This window comes from Pristis pectinata, chromosome 27 (genome assembly GCF_009764475.1).
Source record: "Pristis pectinata isolate sPriPec2 chromosome 27, sPriPec2.1.pri, whole genome shotgun sequence".
NCBI classification, from domain to species: domain Eukaryota; kingdom Metazoa; phylum Chordata; class Chondrichthyes; order Rhinopristiformes; family Pristidae; genus Pristis; species Pristis pectinata.
In genome coordinates this window covers 4,861,972-4,887,029 of record NC_067431.1, presented here as the reverse complement: position 1 = coordinate 4,887,029, position 25,058 = coordinate 4,861,972, and the positions used below count along the sequence as shown (strand labels likewise).

At 45.1% G+C, this 25,058-nt stretch overlaps 1 protein-coding gene across 6 annotated transcripts in view; it reads left to right on the top strand.

Annotated features, from left to right (window-relative positions):
* Positions 1 to 25,058, top strand: part of st3gal4 (ST3 beta-galactoside alpha-2,3-sialyltransferase 4) — a 90,874-nt gene that overhangs the window by 32,218 nt on the left and 33,598 nt on the right. For all 6 annotated transcript variants that reach the window (XM_052039900.1, XM_052039897.1, XM_052039898.1 and 3 more), the window contains exon 2: positions 14,845 to 14,933. In XM_052039900.1, the coding sequence (XP_051895860.1) occupies positions 14,918 to 14,933 (16 nt within the window). In that variant the 5' untranslated portion in view covers positions 14,845 to 14,917. The remainder of the gene's footprint in view (positions 1 to 14,844; positions 14,934 to 25,058) is intronic.

Sequence of the window (25,058 nt, the reverse complement as noted above, 5' to 3'; positions counted from 1 at the left end):
TTATCCTGAAACCGTGTTTTGGTAATGGAATTAGAGCACATCAATTCATTTCTATTTGTGTCATTGATTCATTTACCTTGTTGGGAATGCTATGAGTATTCAGTTACAGTGCCTTTAATTTTTAACATTTTCCTGTGCTATAACCTCCTTCACTGTTAGACTTTGTTTTTGCTGTCTATTAACTTCATTCACTGCTTTTCAAACTTCCCTTCCCAGTTTGTTTTGATCTTTCCTGAATTCTCTTAGAGGTTCCCATCCCCCTTCTAGACGTTGAGGCATGATCCAGTTGTAAAAGGCAGTATTTTCTTTTGTTGAAGAGTAAGGAGTTGTCTTGGTATTCTGGCCAAAATGTTTCCCTCAATGAGCACTGCCAAAAACTATTCAGATGGTTCTGCTCATTACTGTTTAAGGAACTTTCAGTGCCTGAATTGGTTTCAGGTTTCTTTGCAAACCTTGAACACTTAGAAAGTAAGCCATCAATTCCAGAGCACTTCACGTAGACTGGAAGACAAGTGTCTTCAGATGCTTTTCTGTTAAAGGCAAGATGAATGCAGGTTATTGATCTTCTTAATCAAACTCTTCATCACTTTAAAAAAAATAATAAATTTTCCCTCCGTGTCCTCTGACTACAGTAGAAATATTCCCAGTGTCACGCAGTTTCCCCATCTTCACTCAGTTGGGGGAATTGATACCATTTTCTTTCTATAGTTTTAATAGGCTTTCTGCAAAGGGGTTCCCAACTTGAATTAACTGTGGTCTAATCAGTTTTGTATAAGATGATTATAATTATTTCCCTCTACGTTCTACGGACCTTAAAGTCATACAGCATGGAAACAGGCCCTTTTGCCCACTTTTGTTATTTCTTCAGTGAATCAAATACCTGTCTATACTAATCCCATTTACCAGCACTCGGTGAGACCAGTGCTCATCCAGATGCTTCTTAAATGTTGTGAGAATTCCTCCCTTCAGCAGCTTGTCAGGTTGTGCATTTCAGATCCCCTCTAAACGTCTTGCTCTCACCATAGACCTATGCCCTCTGGTCTTAGACACCTCTGCCATGGAGTCAGATACAGCATGGAAACAGGCCATTTGGCTCACCAAGTTCATGCCAACCATCAACCGTTACACTAATGCTACATTAATCCCATTTTCATTCTCCCCATATTCTCATCCATTACCCCCCCCCCCCCCACCGATTCCACCGTGCACCTACACACGAGGGATAATTTCCAGGGGCCAATTAACTTACCAACCTGCATGTCATTGGGACGTGGTGGGAAACTGGAGCATCCGGAGGAAATCCATGCAGAGAATGTGCAAACTTCATACTGAAAGCATTGGAGGTCAGGATTGAACCTGGGTCATTGCTGCTGTGAGGCCGTGTCCCTACCAGCTGTGCAACTGCGCTGCTCCAAATGCCATGGGGAAAAGTTCCCTACTATCCACCATACCTATTGCGATTCTGTTATCAATGCCCAAGTTCATATTGTTTATGAATGTTATGGGTTTGTGAAAGAAGTCAGAGAGGAGAGAGCAGAGGCTGCGATTGCCATAGTGATCCAAGCCTTAAGGCATGAACAAGCCATGACCAACCCTTTTTTTTCTAATCTGAGGACCATCCTGCTGCATTTTCTTTTCCAACAAGCTTCTTGAGATATAGAATTGGAGGACAGCATTGTATAGAAGCAATAATTCTGTCCATCAAGGTCATTCTGGCGAAGAGCAATCTTACTGAATGTTTTCTGTAAATTTATAGAATGCACATCTACCACAAGCCTTTCATCTGTCTAATGTGTTGCCAATTGAAAATAGATTTGATTTTCTACTCTTTCTTTCTTTCAGCCTGTTTTCCCACACTTACTCTTAAGGGTATATACTCTTTTTTTCTGCCATAGAAGGGGCCCATCTTGCCTATGCTTGGAGAAATCCCATCAACCCACTTATTTCCCAATAACCTGTTCATTTATTAGTTGACAAGCCCATTAACTCCCTCTGATTCTCCCACATCTGCACTGGGGTAATTTACAGTGGCCAATTAACCCACCAATCAGCATGCCTGTGGGATGTAGGTGGAAAATGCATGGTCACGGGGAGAATGTGCCGTCTCCACACAGACAATGACAGGGGTGATGATCCGGCCTGGGCCGCTGGAGCACTGAGGTGGTATCACTACCTGTTACATTAGTGTGTCTTACCCTTTACTAACTTCATGGCTTTAATGCTGCTGCCTTTTACCTTTTCGTCTTCCATATGTCACCAGGTTCCATTTTAAAGATTATTGTCCAAACTCTAATCCTCCTCTAACTTATGTGCAGCAAATATATAGACAACTTACTCCTGTATATTTTAAAAATGGGATAATTAAAAAGTATAGTCTTTAGGGCTTGGTCCTGATTTGGGAAGTTACTAGCTTTGATAAAGGGTGCCTGATTGATAACTTGACCTCTGTTGACACAACATTGGTGTCAAGTTTGGGCTATTGTTGCTTGAGAGAAAGATGTGGCTGCACTGGAGAGGGTGCAGAGGAGGTTCACCAGAATGTTGCCTGGATTGGAGGATTTTGGTTATGGGGAGAGATTGGATAGGTTGGGCTTGTTTTTCTGGAGCGAAGGAGGCTGACGAGTGACCTGATAGAGGTGTATAAAATTATAACAGTGATCAATGTGAGGGGGACAGAGAACAGGATTCTCTGGGTGCAGCTGTGATGAGAGCAGGCAGTGAATGTGGCAGATTTCTCACTTCCTTGCAAGACTTTCAGCTCGAGACAGTACTTGGCATAGTGATAACTCAAATATTGAGAAAACTCCTAAGGGATAAGATTCATGTACATTTGGAAATGCAGAGGCTGGTCAAACCTGCCTCACTTGAGTTTTTTTTTTGAGGAGGTAACTAAGAAGATTGATGAAGCCAGGGTGGTAGATTTTGTCTGTATGCACTTTCGTAAGTCATTTGACAGGATCTTGCATGGTCCAGACGGTTAAGGCACATGGGAGCCACCGAGGAAGGTTGTTTTTGGCTGTGGTAGGATATAGCTCAAGTGGAAAGTCAGTAGGTGGAACTAAATTCCAGCAAGTATGAGGTGTTGCATTTTGGGAAGTCAAATAGAGGTAAGACATATGGAGTAAATGGTAGGGCACCAAGGGATGTTGAAGAGCAGAGGGACCTTGGGGTTCAAGTCCACAGTTCCCTGAAAGTGACAACACAGGTGGACAGGGTAGTGAAGAAGGCATATGGCATGCTTGCCTTCATTGGTTGGGGCATAGAACATAAGAGTTGGGACATGATGCAAATTTACAAAACACTGGTTAGACCACACTTGGGATATTGTGCACAGTTCTGGTCGGCACACTATGGGAAAGATCACAAGACAAAGACAAAGGAGCAGAAGTAGGCCATTCAGCCCATCGAGTCTGCTCTGCCACTTCACCATGAGCTAAACTATTCTCCCATCTAGCCCCAATTCCTGGCCTTTTCCCCATATCCCTTGATACCCTGACTAATTAGATACCTATCAATCTCCGCCTTAAACACCCCCAATGATCGGGCCTCCATTGCTGTACGTGGCAACAAATTCCATAAGTCCACGACCCTCTGGCTAAAGAAATTTCCCTGCAGCTCTGTTCTAAATGGGTACCCTCTAATTCTAAGACTGTGCCCTCTTGTCCTGGACTCACCCACCATAGGAAACAACTTAGCCACATCTACTCTGTCCAGTCCTTTCAACATTCGAAATATTTCTATGAGGTCCCCTCTCATTCTTCTGTATTCCAATGAATACAGTCCAAGAGCCGACAAACACTCCTCATATGTAAGCCCTTTCTTTCCGGGAATCATCTTCGTAAATCTTCTCTGAACCCTCTCCAACATCAGTACATCCTTTCTAAGATAAGGGGCCCAAAACTGCACACAGTATTTCAAAGGAGGTCTCACCATGAGTGCCCCATAGAGCCTCATCAACACATCCTTACTTTGGCTGCACTGGAGAGAGTGCAGAGGACATTCACCAGAATGTTGCCTGCATTGGAGGACTTTGGTTATGGGGAGAGACTGGATAGGCCGGGCTTGTTTTCTCTGGAGTGAAGGAGGCTGAGGGATGACCTGATAGAGGTGTATAAAATTATAACAGGCAGAGATAGGGAAGGTGGTCAGGAACATTTTCCAGTAGTAGGGGTATTAAACAAGAGGGTACGGGTTTAAGGTGAGAAGAAGGGGTTTTTAAAGCGATTTGAGAAGAAAGTTTTTTTTACACAGTATGGTTGATGTCTGGAACTTGCTGCCAGAGGAGATGGTGCAGTCAGATATAATCACTACTTTTCAAAGACATTGAGACAGGCACTCGAATAGGTAAGGCACAGAAGGATGTGGAACTAGTGTAGGCAAATGGCATTGGTGTAGATGAGAAAAGGGTTGGCATGGATGTAAAGGGCTGAAGGGCCTGTTTCTGTGCCGTACAATTCTGCCTCTGTTACACTGAGGCTTAACTGGGGAAAAGGAGATTGGGGGGGGGGGGGTGATGGGGGGTGGGAACTGTAGATGCTGGAAATCTAAAATCTAACAAAAAGTTGGAAACACTCAGCAGATCATCTGTAAAAGAGAAACAGAGTTAATCTTCCGGGTCCAAAATCCTTTGCTGAGATGAAGAGTCCTTGACTTGAAACATTAACTCTGTTATTCTCTCCGCAGCGGCCTAGTGTTTCCAGCATTTTCTGTTCACTTGAAGAAGGTTGTTGTTTTCAATAAGAAGTTAAGTCAATCTATCTGTTGTAGGTCCCTTGCAGCATATGTGAACATTTTATAGTTTTTTTAAAAAAGAAACTCTCTTTTATTTTCATAACTTTAAGTTCACGGGGACTTTACTGTTTTAAAAGTTGACAGATAACAATTTTGCCAAGTCATTGGATGAGTCAAAAGCAGAGATCTGACATGCTCAACTTATTGAAGTATCCGATTGTGGTGCTTTGCAGATATCAGAAAATGCAATCCCTTCAATTTATTGCAGTGTTTTTGTGCGTCAGTGTTAGCTTGGCTTAAATACTTATTGGAGTGTTGATTCTGTTCCTTTTCAGTTTTAGTACATTTATTACTGTGCTTGTGATAAACTATTTAAATGGAAAACACCCAATTTACAGTTTGTATTTCCAGCTGGATCATGCTCTTTTTGTAGTTTTGTATTTCTGCACGAACTCCAGCTTTCAATTTGCCGTGTATTTCATTTTTTTTGCACATATGTATAAAGCTTGTTTTTTTTGACCCATGTAGGGGGTGTAATTTATTTGTCTCCTCGGAATAGGCCTCGGTGGGAGCACACCTGGTGTACTGTGTACTGGTTTGGTCTCCTTCTCTGAGGAAGGATGCACTCGCCTTGGAGCGATGTTTCCCCTGGCCACAGTCTGAGAACAAGGAGTCTGTTGTTTAAGACTGAGCTGAGGAGAAGTTTCTTCACTCAGAGGATGGTGAACCTTTGAAGTCTCTTCCCTGGAGGGCTGCAGAGACTTGGTCACTGAGTTCATTCAAAGCACAGATTGATAGATTTCTGGATATTAAGGGCGTCAAGTGATTATGGGATAGTGCAGGAACATGGCGCTGGAGAGTATTTCATCTTACTCCAGCAATGTGGGGGCAGCACAGTAGTGTAATAGTTAGTGTAAACCTATTACAGCGCCAGCCACCCGGGTTCAATTCCAGCTGCTGTCTGTAAGGAGTTTGTACGTTCTGCCCCTGTCAGCGTGGGTTTCCTCCGGGTGCTCCGGTTTCCTCCCACATTCCAAAGACCTACGGGTTATGAAGCTGTGGGCATGCTATGTTGGCGCAGGAAGTGTGGCGACACTTGCGGGCTGCCCCCAGAGCACTCTACGCAAAAAGATGCATTTCACTGTGTGTTTTGATGTACGTGACTAATAAAGAAATCTTATTTTACCAATGGTTCAACAATGCTGACTCCCAAAAATGCATTCAAGATATAGTTACAGTTATACACCATAGTTGGTACATTACTGGATACCATAAACTCAGTGACAGAGGTCTCTAATTTGGTTGCGTCCACTCTCACACCATCTGGCATCAGACATCAACTCCAGCCACATGACCTTTCCTTTTACTTGCTCTCCCTTCTGTTGTCACAAAGTCATCCATGGGCCCCTGTTCCTGGATGGTCTGCAGGACTTTCAACTCTGCCATGACTGTTTTCAATCCTTCTGGTCACACTCCGGCTACACTGTATTGGGGTGACGTTGGTAAGATTTGCTGTGACATCCTGCATAGGATCTTCATAGTTTTAAAACAGTCGCTGCATTGTAATGCTCAAGGCATCCAACTCAATTTGCTGTTGATTCAATCTGTGCAGTAATTCTGTAAACCACAAGTCTTGTAGATACTGTCTCCCTGTAACCTGCCCACTCCTCTTCTCCATGCCAGACACAATTGGTATCATCTTTTTACCGTACCTCATGCTGAGCCTTTTGGTTTCCACCTTATTTGTGATCTCTTGCAATGGCACAGCTGTTATCCTGCAACTCCATACAGCCTGAGCTTTGCCTTCTGGTCAGAAGGACTGTTGACACATTCCACCTGTGGTGGAGTCAGTGCATCACTGCCTGTAGCTTGGGTACTACAACCACTCACGTGAGGAGAGCCACCTGTACTCACTGTGCTCTCACCCTGGGCTGGAACTTCTCTCATCATCCTAGTTGTTGGACAGGAGCCATTGATCTACAGTTTTCTACAGCTCTCCCACTCGGGCTGCAGACTGTATCCCTGGTCTCCAGTGTCCACCAGCTGCAGAATCCTTGGTGCTTCCAAAGTCCACCTGACCAGCAGTCTCTTCGGACAGAGCGAGTGGCCCCTGGAATGGTTCCTGTCTCCTCAGTGCCACTGGCAGTGATTCTTTAAAATACCCAGTCCCTCATTCTGAGTGACTCTATCCCGTCCATGCCCAAGCCCACTGGTGCGTCTGGGTGTCTAACCTCTTTGCTAGTGTCTTTGATGTGACTGTGTGTTCACCACCTGTTTTGTCTGGACCCTGGCTGCACTTACCAAACTTGTAGCTCTCAAATCTTTGATGGCGTCTGATTAAAATGCCTCTTCAGGCTTGTCCCTGCATCCTCCTATGGCACCTCCTCTGAGGTTTGTTGTACTGATGGACTTGCCAATGTCTCATCTGTTTTCTAGCCCAATCACTTGCAACAAAATGTGTCTTCCTTTTCTTCTGTTTGACATCTTTCTCTGCTCTGGAATCTTGACAATATCATGCGCTGTCAAGAGCATCTTCACTCCATTTACAGAGGGGAGGATTGAGTCCGCATAGATCTCCTGATGGCACAGTGGTGCAGCAGATAGTGCTGCTACTTCAGCTCCAGCGACCTGGGTTCAATCCTGACCTTGGGTGTTATCTACGTGGAGTTTGCATGTTCTCTCTCTGTTGCGTGGGTTTCCTCCGGGTGCTCCTGTTTGCTCCCACATGCCAAAGACTTGTTGGTAGGTTAATTGGCCACTGTAAGTTGTTCCTAGTGTGTAGGTAGCAGGTACTGGGGTCAGAGAGGAATCAGTCAGGTTTATTATCACTGACTTCTATGATGTGAAATTTGTTGTTTTGCGGCAGCAGTGCAGTGCAAGGACGTAAAAATCACTATAAATTACAATAATAAATAAATAGTGCAAAAAAAAGGAATAATGAGGTAGGTAGGTCATGGGCGGTTCAGAAATCTGATAGCAGAGGGGAAGAAGCTGTCCCTAAATCGTCAAGTGTGGGTCTTCAGGCTCCTGTACCTCCTCCCCAATGGTAGCAAAGGGAAGAGGGCATGTCCCAGATGGTGAGGGTCCTGAGCGATGGGGTTGATGGCTGTTTGAGGGAGAACGGGTTACAGGAAAATAGGGAGAACAGGATAGAAAGGATTGCTGTGAGAGCCAGCACAGACTCAATGGGCTGAACAGTCTCCATTCCTGCTATAAGGAAATATGAGGTCTGCTCCATCCACTGTGTTGTGACTGACTAAATTGAGCCACACGGAACTGCAACTGGGAGATGTAGAAATCTTTATTCACACAGCAGATCTTCTGGAGAGAGTCTAAGAGCATCTCACTCTCCTGACACAATGTTTTATACTGTTGAAACACAAAGATAAATAAACGATTAACTACAGTTTCAATGGCTATAATCACCTACTTTAAAATGTTGAATATAGTCAGGTAACTTTACAGAGTTACATATTTACAATGGCGGCGCTTCCCAACTAGCAGAACCTCTTTGAATATTCAATACTAGTATCTGTTCTGAAAGCTTCAAACATCCAAAATAATACCCTTTTTTGTTAGTGTTGAGGGATGGCTTCCGGAATATGCAACTAGTCAGAAAAGGGCGGCACGGTAGTGTAGTGGTTAGCGCGACATTATTACAGCGCCAGCGATCGGGTTTCGATTCCCGTCGCTGTCTGTAAGGAGTTTGTGTGTTCTCCCATGTCTGCGTGGGTTTCCTCTGGGTGCTCCGGTTTCCTCCCACATTCTAAAAGACATACGGGTAGGTTAATTTGGGGGCTTAAAATGGGCAGCGCGGACTCATTGGGCCGGAAGGGCCTGTTACCACGCTGTAAATAAAAAAAAATTTAAATTAAAAAAAATTAAGTGACAAAACAGACCTGTCCTGAACGGTGCATTAAGTGGCAAGGATATGCCTTTATGTGTTAATATATGAGATGACCACTTAGTGCCTTCCCTGATCTCATCCTGAAGTTTTCAATGAGCGCCAATTAACATGAACATTCATATATTGTCTTCCCCTTTGTAGTTTAAATGGTATAGAATCAGAATGTCCCACACCCAGTGATTGGTTTCAATAGCCTTAATGTATCAGTTGAAGTTAAATTGTGAACAGGTTTTATTTCCTGAAGACTGGTTCTCATTTTAATTAATCCATAATTATGCCATCCATAATTTCATACCTCCAGAATAATCCCTAACATACTGCCTGCCCTCAGCACAGCTCGAGCCAGAGAATCCCATTCTCTGTTTCCCTCACACTGGATCACTGTCCTGCTACCCTCTCGAGCAACAATGTCCCAGACTTGACACCACTGTAGTGTCAACAGGGCCTTACTACTGCTTGCTGAGGCAGAAAACAGAAGTCAGGTTATTGGTTGGGCATCCTTTATTGAAGGCAGTAAGCTCTATGTGGCAAATATTCAGGGGATATTTGTGTGGAGAGTTCTGCAGAGGCATGTTCCAATGAGACAGGGAAGTTACGATAGGATACAGGAACCGTGGTGTACAAAGGCTATAATAAATCTAGTCAAAAGGAAAAAGAAAAGCTTACAAAAGGTTCAGAGAGCTAGGTAATGTTAGAGATCTGGAAGAGTGTAAGGTTAACAGGAAGGAGCTTAAGAAGGAAATTAGGAGAGCCAGAGGGGGACATGAGAAGGCCTTGGCGGGCAGGATTAAGGAAAACCCCAAGGCGTTCTACAAGTATGTGAAGAGCAAGAGGATAAATCGTGAAAGAATAGGGCCTATCAAGTGCAACAGTGGGAAAGTGTGTATGGATCTGGAAGAAATAGCAGAGGTACTTAATGAATACTTTACATCGGTATTCACTATGGAAAACGACCTGGGTGATTGTAGTGAGGACTTGCAGCAGGCTGAAAAGCTTGAGCATGTAGATATTAAGAAAGAGGAGGTGCTGGAACTTTTGGAAAGCATCAAGTTGGATAAGTCGCCGGGACCAGATGAGATGTACCCCAGGCTGCTGTGGGAGGCGAGGGAGGAGATTGCAGAGCCTCTGACAATGATCTTTGCATCATCAATGGAGACGGAAGAGGTTTTGGAGGATTGAAGGGTTGCGGATGTTGTTCCCTTATTCACGAAAGGGAGTAGAGATAGCCCAGGGAATTATAGACCTGTGGTTGGTAAGCTGATGGAGAAGATCCTGAGGGGCAGGATTTATGAACATTTGGAGAGGTATAAAATGATTAGGAATAGTCAGCATAGCTTTCTCAAGGGCAGGTCCTGCCTTACGAGCTTGATTGAATTTTTTGAGGATGTGACTAAGCGCATCGATGAAGGGAGAGCAGTAGATGTAGTGTATATGGATTTCAGCAAGGCATTTGATAAGGTACCCCATGCAAGGAGGCATGGGATCCAAGGGGACATTGCTTTGTGGATCCAGAACTAGCTGCCCACAGAGGCAAAGAGTGGTTGTTGAAGGGTCATATTCTGCATGGACGTCAGTGACCAGTGGTGTACCTCAGGGATCTGTTCTGGGACCGTTACTCCTTGTGATTTTTATAAACGACCTGGATGAGGAAGTGGAGGGATGGGTTAGCAAGTTTGCAGATGACACAAAGGTTGGAGGTGTTGTGGATAATATGGAGGTCTTTCAGAGGTTACAGCGGGACATAGATAGAATGCAAAACTGGGCTGAGAAGTGGAAGATGGAGTTCAACCCAGATAAGTGTGAAGTGGTTCATTTTAGTAGGTCAAGTATGATGGCAGAATATAGTATTAATGGTAAGACTCTTGGCAGTGTGGAGGATCAGAAGGATCTTGGGTTCCGAGTCCATAGGACGCTCAAAGCAGCTGCACAGGTTGACTCTGTGGTTAAGAAGGCATATGGTGTATTGTCCTTCATCAATTGTGGAATTGAATTAGGAGCCGAGAGGTAATGTTGCAGCTGTATCGGACCCACTTTGAGTACTGTGCTCAGTTCTGGTCGCCTCACTACAGGAAGAATGTGGAAGCCATAGAAAGGGTGCAGAGGAGACTTACAAGGATGCTGCCTGGACTGGGGAGCATGCCTTATGAAAGCAGGTTGAGGGAACTTGACCTTTTCTCCTTGGAGCGACGGAGGATGAGGGGGGACCTGATAGAGGTGTATAAGATGATGAGAGGCATTGATCGTGTGGATAGTCAGAGGCTTTTCCCCAGGGCTGAAATGGTTACCACAAGAGGACACAGGTTTAAGGTGCTGGGGAGTAGGTATGGAGGAGATGTCAGGGGTAAGTTTTTTACTCAGAGAGTGGTGAGTGTGTGGAATGGGCTGCCGGCAACGGTGGTGGAGGCGGATACGATAGGGTCTTTTAAGAGACTTTTGGATAGGTACATGGAGCTGAGAAAAATAGTGGGCTATGGGTAAGCCTAGTAATTTGTAAGGTAGGGACATGTTCAGCACAGCTTCGTGGGCCAAAAGGCCTGAATTGTGCTGTAGGTTTTCTATGTTTCTAACGCATGGTGGTGTTTGGTAAAATGATGTATCAAATATCATACCACATACTACAGTTGGTCCATAAGGGTACACTTGGCATTGGAATTGGTTTATTATTGTCACTTGTACTGAGGTACAGTGAAGTGCATACCGTTTGTACAGATCAATTCATTACACAGTGCACTGAGGTAGTACAGGGTAAAAACAATAACAGAATACAGAGTAAAGTGTCGCAGCTACAGAGGAAGTGCATTGCAGGTAGACAATAAGGTCATTTATATACAATACAGTTCTTTGGGTGATACTTAGCAATAAATTACCTCCACTGGAAGTTCTACACTTCCCCTTCCCTTTCTACCACAGAGTCCCAAACTGATTCGGTCCTGGGGTCTGACTTGGTCAGAGGCATCCCACCATTTAGCAGTCCAAAGTCTGAATTGCTGGCAGTGGAAGGAACCGCTGACATGAAAATCCCAGCTGCTAAGGAATCGGCTTCACTGCCAAGCAGTCCGTGGGAAGACTGGACACTTCAGCTGATCTGGATCAGTGGGAATCAGGAAAGCACTTGGCTGAATTGAACATATTAGGCCATCCCAGCCTATTTACTGACTGACTGATTCAGTGCATTTGTTCCAGTCAACTGCAACATTGGCACCTTCCATCTGATCATGTTTCATCAACTTGATAACATCACTGAGAGACTTAACTTGCCAGGAAATATTTGGAAAGGGAACTGTATTAAAACAGATTATAACATGAAACCACAAGTCATGATCCATTTCATATTGTGGGTCAGATAACTCACTTTTAACTTTTCTTTGATGTATTGAAAATTGAGTTTCCTCACCCTTGAGCATTCTTCCTTCTGTCTGGGACTCCAGTTTATTTAGGAAGATCCCTGATCTGTTAAGTACTCAAATGAGGTACTGGTGGAACATAGTAAGGATTCCTGATGCTTGTCCCATCAAGGACCAGTTTTGACTTTGACCATAGCCTTCAATATCTCAGTGTCACTACAGATAATGCCTTTACTCAGTTTCTTTGATGTTAATGTATGGTGTGGATTTGTTCTGGAGCTGAAAGTAGTCTGGGTGACAGAGCTCAACTCACGTCAAATGGGAAGCTGGGGAGTCGGCAAACAATGAACTTCAAGGGTGCATGTGGATTACTTGGTTACTGGTTCTGCTCGCTGACCATTCCTCCCTGAAGTGAGTAATAGGCTCTTAGAGAGCGAAGCTTCCAATAAGGGTTTAAACATTGGGAGGCTGAAGGAAAGCTGTTCAATATGGCAAACCCACCTGACAGTTTTCTGTTTGAAGTAATGTTCTGCTTCCCTGTAGATAAATTATAAACAAGCGGTTGTGTGGTAGAAGGTGAGAAGTACTGATGGGATGCAGGTCACTGTTAATCTCCCAGTTCCCTAAAGTTTCAGAGTTAGCTGGAAACACTCAGCAGGTCAGGCACCATCCGTGGAAAGAGAAACAGGGTTTCAGGTCAATGGCTTTTCCTAAAAGAAAGAGAAAAGTAAGTTAGTTCTGTGTTGCAGAGAAGATGGAGGATGGTTATGTAGGCCAAAGGGAAGATCTGTGATAGGGTGAGGCCAGGGTTGTCATGGGGATAAGTAGTGGTTGATGCGTTAATGGAGGCAATAGAGAGTGATAATACAAAGGAACCTTGGGGGGGAGGTAGGGGCGGGGATGTGGACAGATTAAGTGAGTAAGTGAGGACATAGGGAGAACGTACTGTGGGAAAATGTGAAGTAGAAATAAAAGTGCTGCATTTTTAAAATAGTGAAAGGTTAATAAGGGTTTTTGTTCCAAGGGACCTAGATGTTCTACACGGATCACTGAAAGTTAATGTGCAGGTACAGCAAGCAGTTAGGGAGGCACTTGATGTTACAAGTGCCTTTATTGGAAAAGCATCTGAGTACAAGAGTAGACTTTGCCACAATTACATAGGGCCATGGTAAGATCACACGGGTCTGGTTTTCCTATCAGAGGAAGGATATACTTGTGATGGAAGGAGTGTAGCAAAGGTTCCATAGATTGATGGAGGAACTTGTTATAGGAGGAGAGATTAAACAGATGGAGCCTGTAATCTCCTGAGTTTAGAAGGAGAGGTGATCTCATTCAAATTTACTTTCCTGTGCACATTTTCCAACAGATGCCTCTCTCTCACTCTGCTGCAGAACTAGGCCCTCTCTCTCCTGTTCCTTTATGTTCCTCAGTCTGTCTGTCCACTTTCCTGGATCAGTAATAAGTCGGTGCTATTATGAGAAAATTCTTGTGATTTCAGGACAATTTTGACTGAAGTTGATGAAATCAAAGAGTATTTATCAAAATTATAAAGGGTTTTGAGAAAGCTCAATAAGGGAAGGTTAATGGTACCTGTGAACAAATCAACAAATCAGTGATGAGAAAGTTCAATTTTCAATTATTGTAGAAAGCATCAGATTTTGGCAAGAAAAATTGTCTAATTCACTTTATAAAGCAACAGAGGAGGTTGATGAGAGAACCGCTGTTGTGGTGTAGATGGACTTCCAAAAGGCATTTTGTAAGGTGCCATATAATAGACTTGTTATCAGAATTGAAGGCCACAGAACAGAAACTTAGCTGAGTCATATTAAAAGCAGTGGGTTAGTTATTAAACTGGAGGGAAGTGTACAGTGAAGTTCCCCAGAGGTTGGTACTGGGGTCACTGTATTACATCTCTTAATAAATATGTTGAACAGGTGCACAAATTTGCAGATGACATAAAATGTGGAGGTGCATTGGACAGTGAGGAGGGTGGTAGCTGCTTTCATAATGATGTAGCCAGGCCAGTGGTCGGGCAGATAGGCGGCAGATGAAATGTAAGGCTGAGAAATGTGAGGTGTCACATTTTGGGAGGCAGAATGTGAAGAGCCAATGTAAGCTAGAGGATGTGATTCTAAGTGGAGTAAAAGAGCAGAGAGATCGAGGGATATGTGTGCGTAGTTTGTTGAAAGGGAGCAGTGCAGGTTGAAAAGGTGATCAAAAAACAGACAAGTTCCTGGGTTCTTTAACTAAAGGCATATACAAGAGCTAGGAAGCCAATGATGAACATTTATTAAACACTGGCTTAGTCACAGCTGAAGTAATGTGACCCATTCTGGGCCCCACTCTTTCTGAAAGATGTGAAGGCTTTGGAGACATGCAGAAGAGATTTATCAAAGTGATTCCAAGGTTCAGGGGCTGTAGTTCCATGGACAGACTGAAGAAGCTGGGAGTGTGGTTCTCCCTGGAAGGGAGAAGGTTGTGAGGGGATCCGATATTTAAGATCATGAAGACTATAGACAGGGTAGATTGGGAGAAACTGTTCCCATTGGCCGCAGGGACAAGAATCAGGGATCAGAGGCAGGAGGTGATTGGCAGGACTAAAAGCGACATGCAAAAAGATATTTTTACATAGCGAATGGTTCTGGTCTGGAGAGCACTACAAGGATAAATAATGAAAGCAAATTCCATTGGCGCATACACAAGGGAACTGCAGGGTTGTGGGGAAGGGGTGGGAGAGGGCCTGTCATTGGCTGGACAGCTCTTGCATGGACCTAATACAAACTCGACCTGCCAAATGGTTTCCTTCTGTGCTGTAACCATCTGCAATTCTGTTTCTAAAACAAAATCCTCTAACTTTCCTAGGGTCAAGCTGCCATGACACGGAAGTGAAGACATGACAATGTGATTCCTGTGAACAGTTTGCTGAGTGATAACCATGAATTGGAAACCAGGTAGGCAGAAGTGTGCCAAAGCCCACCAGCTTGTTGAAGTGCTGACTCAGTGCCTTTCTTACTAGACAGGGGTTCTGGGTTCCCATGGTGGTGACCATCCCCCTCTCCCTCTCTTACTCTCTCCCTCCTTGTCTATCTGTTGTCTCCCGACCCCACGATCTTCACTGTCCCCTTCTCTCTTCCTCTCTCCCGTTGTCAGCCCTTCTTCTGTCTATTGCCATCTCTTTCCCACTTTGTCTCTCGTGTCTCTCTCTTTTATCGTATCTCCCTCTCCCACTGTCCCTCTCATTCCCCCACTCTCTCCCTCTCCCCCACTCTCTCTCCCTCTCCCCCACTCTCTCTCCCTCTCCCCCACTCTCTCTCCCTCTCCCCCACTCTCTCTCTCTCCCCCACTCTCTCTCTCTCTCCCCCACTCTCCCTCTCATTCCCCCACTCCCTCTCTCTCCCTCTCCCCCACTCTCTCCCTCTCCCACTCTCTCTCCCCCCACTCTCTCCCACTCTCTCTCCCCTCTCTCTCTCTCTCTCTGTCTCTCTGTCTCCCTCTCTGTCTCTCTCTCTTTCCCCCACTCCCTTACTCTCTCAGCAATCGTGGGGGACTTCAGTTTGCCAATTTGCAGTTAAACTGGGCAAATCAATTTAGAGTAAATAATACTTAGAGGATGAATTCCAGGAATGTATATGTAAAGTCATAGTGAGATATAGCGGTTAGTGTGACGCTATTACAGTGCCAGCGATTGGGGTTCAATTCCCGTTGCTGTCTGCGTGCGGAGGACAGTTTAACAGTCGGAGGGGGAGGGAGTGGGAGGGCGGCAGAGGAGGTGAGGATGTGGGTGTAAAGTCCACCGGTCACCTCACAACCCGGTGGGATCAACACTGGGATCTCGGTGATCTCGGCGTCTCCTCCCCATTCACCGCCTGTCTGGGACCGTCTCCCTTTCCCCCCCAGCTCCCCATTCCTCTCCCTCCTTCCCCCTCCCCCCCCCCTTCTGCCCCAACCCCCAGGTGTAAAACCGATGAGGGCAGCAGGTGAGACTGCGCTCAGTCTGTCCCCAAGGTTGGGGAGTCAGGAACCAGAGGGCACAGGTTTAAGGAGGCTGTCAGATTGAGAGTGATGGACCCTCTGTGTCAGATGCAAAGACAACATCTGGTAAAAAGCCACAGCGGAAAATTGTGCAACTGATGGAAGCAAGGCCGAGAGTTGTTGGCCAGGATCCTTCTTCCTCTTCAGACAAGAACACATTGAAATAGGAGCAGGGCTTGTCCAGACAGCCCCTCAAGATTACCCTGTCAACCTTGGCACAGTGCTGGTGTGGGGAGATTTCTCTTGTGGGCGGTCCCTCTTTCACCCTCTCTGTCCTGGCCAGGCACGGTAGTGTAGCGGTTAGCATAACGCTTTACAGCACCAGCGACCCGGGTTCAATTCCGGCAGCTGTCTGTAAGGACTTTGTACGTTCTCCCCCGTGTCTGCGTGGGTTTCCTCCGGGTGCTCCAGTTTCCTCCCACGTCCCAAAGACGTACGGGTTAGGAAGTTGTGGGCGTGCTATGTTGGCATTAGAAGTGTGGCGACACTTGCGGGCTGCCCCCAGAGCACTCTATTGCAAAAGATGCATTCCACTGTGTGTTGCAATGTACATGTGACTAATAAAGATATCTTATCTTAACCCCGTGTCTGTGTGGGTTTCCTCCGGGTGCTCTCGTTTCCTCCAACATTCCAAGGACGTACAGGTAGGTTAACGTGGGTTTAAATGGGCGACGCAGACTCTTTGGGCTGGAAGGGCCTGTTACCATGCTGTATAAATAAAGTTTTAAAAAGCCTCAGCCATCCATTTTTACATTAATTCTAACCTAACCCATTATATTCTCCCCACATTCCCATCATCTCTCCTCCAGACTCTACCACTCACTGACATACTAGGGGCAATTTACAGAGGCCAATTAACCTACCAACCTGAACATTTTTTAGGATGTAGGAGGGAACTGGAGCACCCGGGGGAAACGCACATGGCCAGAGGGAAAATGTGCAAACTCCACACAGACAGCACCAGAGGTCAGGATTGAACCCGGGCCGCTGGAGCTGTGAGGCGGCAGCTGTAATAGCTGTGCCACTGTGCTATCCTGAAGTGGGTACAAGATGGATTTCTAAATCAGTTGAGGAACTGACCGGGGAGCAAGCTCTTTCAGATTGTTAAACCTTTCAGAGGGTTGTTTACCTGCACTGCACTTTCTCTGTAACTACAACACTAAATTCTGCATTCCGTTTATCTTTTTACTACCTCGATGTACTTATGTATGGCATGATCTGACTGGATGGCATGCAAACAAAAGTTTTCCACTGTATCTTGGTACATGTGACAATAGTAAACTAATACCAATACCTGAAGACCCACACTCAACATTTCAGGAACAGCTTCTTCCCCTCCGCCATCAGATTTCTGAATGGTCCATGAATACTATCTCGTTATTCCTCTTTTGCACTATTTATTTATTTTTGTAACTTGTAGTAATTTTTATGTCTTGCACTGTACTGCTGCTGCAAAACAACAAATTTCATGACATATCTCTGATAATAAACTGGATTCTGATTTAGCAATGCACAATGAGAAAGGGTTAATGCACAATTTAATTATAAAGGTGCCCCAAGGAAAGAATAACCATAATATGACAAACGTTTACATTAAGTTTTAAAGTGCTGTAGTCAAACTGAAGCCGTGGTTTTCAATCTAAACAAAGGGGCAGGTTGGCTATGCAAGCCTGGGCAGGTACATTAAAGGGTGTGACGGCAGGCAGATCATGGGCAGCCTTTAACGATGTTATTGCAACAAATATACATTCCTTTAAAGCAAAAAATTGGTTCAACCTTGGACTTCAGAAGAAACTAAATTAAAGATAGTATAAAATGCAACATGAAGGTTTGTAAAGTTACCGGAAAAAGCAGTTAGCCTGAGGATTAGGAGCATTTTAGAACTCAGCAAAGGATGACCAGGAAATTGATTAAAATAAGAGAAAATAGAATGAGAGTTAAACGAGTGGAAACAGAAGAAAAAAAGACCGTAAAGGCTTATATAGGTGTGTAAAAAGGAAACAACTAGAAAAGACAAATGTGTGACCCTTTATAGACAGACAGAGAGAGTAAAGGCACAAAAAATCCCCCAGAAATGCAAGAGCACTGGAAAATAAAATAAATATTAGTATAAAAGTACTACTGGAGAAACTATTGAAAACTAGAAAAACCTGGTAATTCATGTCTCAGGATTTTGAAAGGGTGGTTACAGGGATAATGGATAATCACCATCCAAATTCTATGGAGTCTGGAATGTTTATGCAGATTGAAGAATAGAAAATGTGACCCCAATATTTAAGAAAGGAAGGAGAGAGAAAACAGGGAGCTAGCAGCCTGTTAGGCTGATATCAGAAGGAAGAAAAATGCTAGACTCTATGATAAAGATTGTGATATTAAAACACTTTGACAGATCAGAGTCGGCATGAATTTATGAAAGGAAAATCATGTGAGGGTAGTCCGTTGGAGTTCTTTGAGGATGTATTTAGTAGAGTAGATGAAGGGGGATCGGTGGTTGAGGTGACTTTGTATTTTCAGAAGGCTTTTGTTATGATCTCCAAGAGTTGGTACACCTGGCATGGATTGAGAGATGGTTGGAAACAAAAAGAATAAGCAGGTCCTCCTTGGGTTGGCAGGCTCTAACTGTTGGGGTACCACAGTGATCGGTCCTTGGGCCCTAATTATTCACAATCTATGTCAATGTTGAGGGGATGAAATATATTATTTTCAAGTTTGCTGATGACAGGAAACTGTGGAATCTGAGGATATGAAGTGGCTTCAAAGGGATCTGGTCAAGGTTGTAGGAGATTGTGGAAAAAGGTAAAGTCAACAGCTGTGGTAGAAAAATCAGAATGCTGAGTATGTTTTAAATGGAGAGAGATAGGGAAATGCTGACATTCCATGGGACCTGGGTGTCCTTGTACACAGCTTACTGAATGCTAATGTACAGGTGCAGCAGGTAATTTTTGTGCTCAAATCCTTTTACAATAATGATGTCCTACTACAATTATATTGACCTCGGTGGCTCTACACATGGACTGTTTTGTCTTCATTTGTCTCCATATCTAAAACAATACATTAGCAATAGGAAGTGTGTCAAAAATCACCAGACTGATTACTTGGCAGTTCTGTCATACAAGGAGAGATTAAGTAGGCTTGGCCTCTATTCCTTAGTGTTTCGGCGATTGAGGGATGACCTCACTGAAACATACAATAATCTTACAGGGCCTGAAAGAACAGCGATGGACATGATGTTTGATTTCTTCCTGCTGAGAGGTCTAGAATGAGAAATCGTGGTCTCCAAGTAAAGGATAGGCCATTTAAGACTGAAATGATGATTGTGAATGTTTGCAAGTCTCCCCCTGGAGGGCTGTGCAGGCTCAGTTATTGAAAACAGGTCAATACATTTCTGACTGTTAAGGGAGATGGGGATAGGGCAAGAAAATATCAGCCATGAATGGAAGAGCAAGTTCAAGAGTTTGGATGACCTATTCCTGCTCCAATTCTCCCTCTCCCTCTCCCTCTCTCCCTCTCCCTCTCTCCCTCTCCCTCTCTCCCCCTCCCTCCCTCCCTCTCTCCCTCCCTCCCTCTCTCCCTCTCTCCCTCTCCCTCTCTCCCCCTCCCTCTCCCTCTCCCTCTCCCTCTCTCCCCCTCCCTCCCTCCCTCCCTCCCCCTCCTTCCCTGCCTCCCTCCCCTCCCCTCCCTCCCTCCCCTCCCCCCCCACTCTCTGCCCCCCTCTCTCTCTCCCCCCCCTCTCTCTCTCCCCCCCCTCTCTCTCCCCCCACTCTCTCTGCCCCTCTCTCTCTCTCCCCCACTCTTTCTGACCCTCTCTCCCCGCACTCTCTCTTCCCCCCTCTCTCTCTCCCCCCCCCTCTCTCTCCCCCCCCTCTCTCTCCCCCCCCTCTCTCTCCCCCCTCTCTCTCTCCCCCCTCTCTCTCCCCTCTCTCTCTCTCCCCTCTCTCTCGCCCTCTCTCTCTCTCCCTCTCTCTTTCTCCCTCTCTCTCTCTCCCCCTCTCTCTCTCTCTCCCTCTCCCCCCCCTCTCTCTCTCTCCCTTTCTGTCACCACATGCTTTTGAGACCATCCCATTGTCCGTCCCAGATTCAGCCAGTCCATTTTCTGCTGGCCACCCTCTGCTCATGCATTCTTCATAAGCTGAACTCTTCTAAAATTCTGCTTGCCATATCTTCACTCCCATGGTGTTCGGTTTACCCTTCAATGTGGTGGTGACCCCTGACCTGCACTGGCTCCCCATTCAGAAGTTCATTCAGTTTAATTCCTGCGTTCACATTTCTCTCTGGCTCCACTCTGTATTTTTGCATCACATCCAGCCCTGTGCGATCTCTGCACTTTTCCATTTCTGGTTTCTGGAACATGCCTAATTTCATTGAATCTGTTCTCTGATATTCTTGCAATTGTCTGTGCCATGAAGTTTTGGATCTCCCTCCCTCAGCTTCTCTGACTTTCTACCTCTCTTTTCCTCCTCTTAGGATCCTCCATAAAACGATCTTAGACCAAACCTTTTGTCACCTGATCTGTGGCTGTTTGGCAGTTTGTCTGATTTCATTCCCCAAGTGACTTCCCATGTTTGTCTGCATTGGAGATGCTATACAAATGCAAGGCTCTATATGTGCTGCTGCTTTATGAACCTTCTATTCTTCCTTGATGTGTTGAGGTTCCCCCAGGTTAAACCCTATCTAGGGGATCTAAGGCATAGGTGGTGCAACTTCTTTCTCTGAGTCAAAGGTTTGTAAATTGGCTCATTTCCAGGAGGATATGTTAGGATAAATACAGAGAGCCTGCTTACTTTCCTAAGGATATACAGAACAAGCTGAGATAATCTCTGAGCTAAACATTCAATAAGTCACAAAGCTTCCTTGTTATAATAAGCTGTGTCACTACCTCAGTAGAGAAAGGCTTATTCTACTCACTGTGTGCAAAGGAAGCAAATGGTGAAATGCTACCCCAGGTCACAGGTACAGAAGAGAGATATTTCTGCATTGGCCTGCTTGTTGCTGGGGGCTTTAGCTGGGAGCTTAAAAGCAGTAAAATATCCTGGAAATTCGATGGTTCTACCAAGGTTTTGTCTCTTTGAAGGCACAAATACTGAAAATGTAGCCTTTTGTGTTTTACACTCCGAAAGGAAATCGGGATGCTACTTTGAGAATTACATTCAAGTTTAGTGAGTCACAGTAGTTAAGTAGAAGGTTACCTGAAAAATAAGACTTGGGACTTGAGAGTTGGGAGATTCCAACTGTTGCAAGGTTTGAACCTTGTGGAATTATTTAGATAAAGCTAAGTTTTGCAGATATTATATCTAAGCATTTAGTGTGTTGCCACTAGTGCAATTTTTTTCAGATCAAGTCAAGTTTATTGTCATGTGCACCAGTACGGTAAGGTACAGGTACAATGGAAAACTTGCTTGCAATGGCATCACAGACACATACGTACAGACAACACACAGAACATATACAGAAACAATACAAAAGAGTGAAGGGAGAGAGGAAAAAAAACACTGTGCAAAAACATGACCTTAGTGCAATAAAAAAGACATCGAGACAAGTCCATGATAGTGCAAGAGGTTGTCTGTACTGTTCTGTTGCTGAGGTAGGATTAGGTTTATGAGGTAGGATTAGGGATGTTAGTTGTAAGTAAGTTCTTTGCTAGTGACAGTTGCACTGTAAATTAGGTGGCTTTTGGTTTATCATCCGATACCCGTCAGTAGGAGCTGACTTAGTATAAAAACAGCAGGGTTTCAGTAGCTTAAGCAGCACAAAGTCCAGTCCCATGACTAGTGCATCTGCTGAGTATGGATTTTGATTGAGGGATTTTGGTGTGGGGAGGGAAAGAGGTGATATCCTAGTGTTTTGTTTACACCATGGGAGTCCATATGAGTTTGAGTAACGGCTGTTATCAAGTCACTATGGTAAGTGTTTTGTAGGTGTCATGTTTGCGGAGGTGGTCACCCCACAGCTGAGCCAGAGAGGGACTGGGGAAAAGTCAAACACAAAAAAAGAGCAGACAGGTTGTTCAGAAGGCATCTGACAGCATCGTACTTCAGAACCAGTGTCCAGTTCTGATTATGGGAAAGGATTTGCTTTGGGCAGAGAAGTCAGAGCAAAGGCAGTTGTACCACAGATGGCTCTGCTGCATAGAGAAAGAGAAGGAAGAACAAGAGGGACGGCTCTCTCCGCGACTCCCTTGTCCACTCATCCCTCCCCACTGATAACCCCCCTGGCACTTATCCCTGCAACCACACCAAGTGCTACACCTGTCCCTACACCTCCTCCCTCACCACCATTCAGGGTCCCAGACAGTCCTTCCAGGTGAGGCAGCACTTCACCTGTGAGTCTGAGAGTGTCATTTATTGCATCTGGTGCTCCCGGTGCGGCCTCCTGTACACTGGTGAGACCTGACGCAGATCGGGTGACCGCTTCGTCGAGCACCTTCGCTCCGTCCGCCGCAACAGCCGGGACCTCCCGGTGGCCACCCACTTCAATTCCACATCCCACTCCCATACTGACATGTCTATCCATGGTCTCCTCTACTGCCACGTTGAGGCCAGACACAGGTTGGAGGAACAACACCTCATTTTCCGCCTTGGGAGTCTCCAACGTGACGGCCTCAACATCGATTTCTCTAACTTGTGGTAAAGCCCCCCCCCCCCCCCCCCCCCCACCGACTCCTTTGTCTTCCCTTATTCCTGTGGCTCCCTTTCCCCACCTTGATGACCTGCCCATCTCCTCTCCTCCCCTCCTCCATCCTTTATCCTTTATTCCATGGCCCACTGCCCTCTCCTACTGGATCCCTTCTTCTTCAGCCCTTTGCCTCTTCTATCTATCACCTCTCAGTTTATTACATCTCCCCCCGCCCCGTCCACCCCCCCCCCCCCCCCCCACTCAGCTACCTTCCCCCCTCACCTGGACTCACCTATCCCCTGCCTGCCTGTGCTCCTCCCCCTCCCCCCACCTTTTTATTCTGGCTTCTGCCCTCTTCCTTTCCAGTCCTGATGAAGGGTCTTGACCCAAAACGTTGACTGTTTATTTCCCTCCATAGATGCTGCCTGACCTGCTGAGTTCCTCCAGCACTTTTTGTGTATTGCTCCAGATTCCAGCATCTGCAGAATTTCTTGTGTCTCAGTTGTAATACGTATACTGGTTTCCATAGTTCAGGATGGAGACAGGCAGTTCTGCAGTTGCAGAAGAATGTTGCCTCCCTGATGCCAGGGACAAGGCTATCAATGGACCAACAAACAATCTGCTGGAGGAATTCAGTGGGTCAAGCAGCATCTGTGGGAGGAACGGAATTGTTGACATTATGGGTCGAAGCACTGCACCTTGTGTCTCAAGGATACCACTGAGTAGCTGGAGAGAGCGGGTGAAAAAACAGAGGTTGTGCTCCATGTTGGTACCAATGACATGGGTAGAGAAAGGGATGAGATCGTGTAGATTTTAAGGAGTGAGACTCGTCAACGAATACAGAAATGGGAAGACAGAGCAGATGAATGTGAGGTTGGAACAATGGTGTAGAAGGGAGGGCTTTAGATGATTGGTCCAAGGGGACCAGTTCTGGGGAAGGTGGGACCTGCAGGCAAGTTTGATAATGCTGTTGAGGAGGGTTTTAGATGGACTGGCAGCAAGATGAGAGGCTGAGTGAAGATTTAGAGAAGAGAAGAACAGAACAGTAAATGAAGGCAGAAAGCTAATGAGGAGCTGTGAAAGACCGAGAAAACAGATGTTAGAAAAGGACAAAAAGGAGTCTGGCTGATCGAAATGGAACTTGAACGATTATAATAAACCTAATAAATAGACCTGCTGAAAGCAGCTTGCAGAGAGTCATCAAGCTCCGGCGCCATGATAAATTTACCTAAGAGAGGGGATAAAAAAAGATGGAATGGTGAGGAGGGATGGTATGTTTACAAAAAGGGGCCATACCACTGGGAGTCAACTATAGACCCCCAAACAGTCCAAGGGTGATAGAGGGGCAAAGCCACCAGCAAACTTCTGACAAGGGGCAAAGTCATCAGCAAACTTTTCTCTTTGGAGAGAAGGAGGATGAGAGGCGACGATAGAGGTGTAAAAGATGATAAGAGGATAGATCGAGTGGACAGTCAGAGACTTTTTCCCAGGGCGACAATGGCTAACACGAGGGGACATAATTTTAAGGTGATTGGAGGAAGGTATAAGGGGGATGTCAGGGTAAGTTTTTTGTACACAGAGAGTGGTGGGTGTGTGGAATGAACTGCTTGCAGAGGTTGTGGGGGCAGATACATTACAGACATTTAAAAGACTCTTAGACACATGAATGATAGAAAAATAGGGGGCTATGTGGGAGGGAAGGGTTAGATAGATCTTAGAGCAGGATAAAATGTCGGCACAACATTATGGGCCGAAGGGCCTGTACTGTGCCATAGCGTTCTATGTTCTAAGTGCAATAACACCAGGCCAGTGAAAGTGGGCTATTTCACTTATCCAAATTTTTAACAATTGTGTGTATGGGAGGGGGTTGGAGTTCTGGATTTAGGTTTAGGAACTGAAGCTAGGCAGGTGGAGGGTCTAAATTTCATGACTCTGAAGCAGAAGTGGACTGGAAACAGCTGCTTGATAACGGTAGGCATTCATGGAGGAGATTCAAGCCGCCTAGAATAAACATGTTTTCACATTGAGAGTCCCCTGGATGATAAAAGGCATCGAGGGAAGCACAAGGCAAAAAGAAGGGAGGCATGTTTCAGAAAATGAGAGCATAAAACGAAATGTAGGAGGATTGCAGAATGTGTAGGAGTGAAATTAGGAAAGCAAAAAGAGTATATGAAAAAGTACCAGCTGGTCAAATCAAACAAAACCAGAAGTTTTATAAGTAATTGAAAAGAAAGAGGGATAGCTATTCTGTACGGTCTGTTCGGTACAAAGAAGGCACGTCTGTGTGAAGGCAGAGGATGTGATTAAAATGTTTCATGAATACTGTGCAACTGTTTCTGCAAAAGGCTGATTCTACAGAGAAAGTATACAATGTTGGATGGGATAAATATATTTTAAAAAGATATTAAGGGGTTTAAGTTAAGATTTCTTTA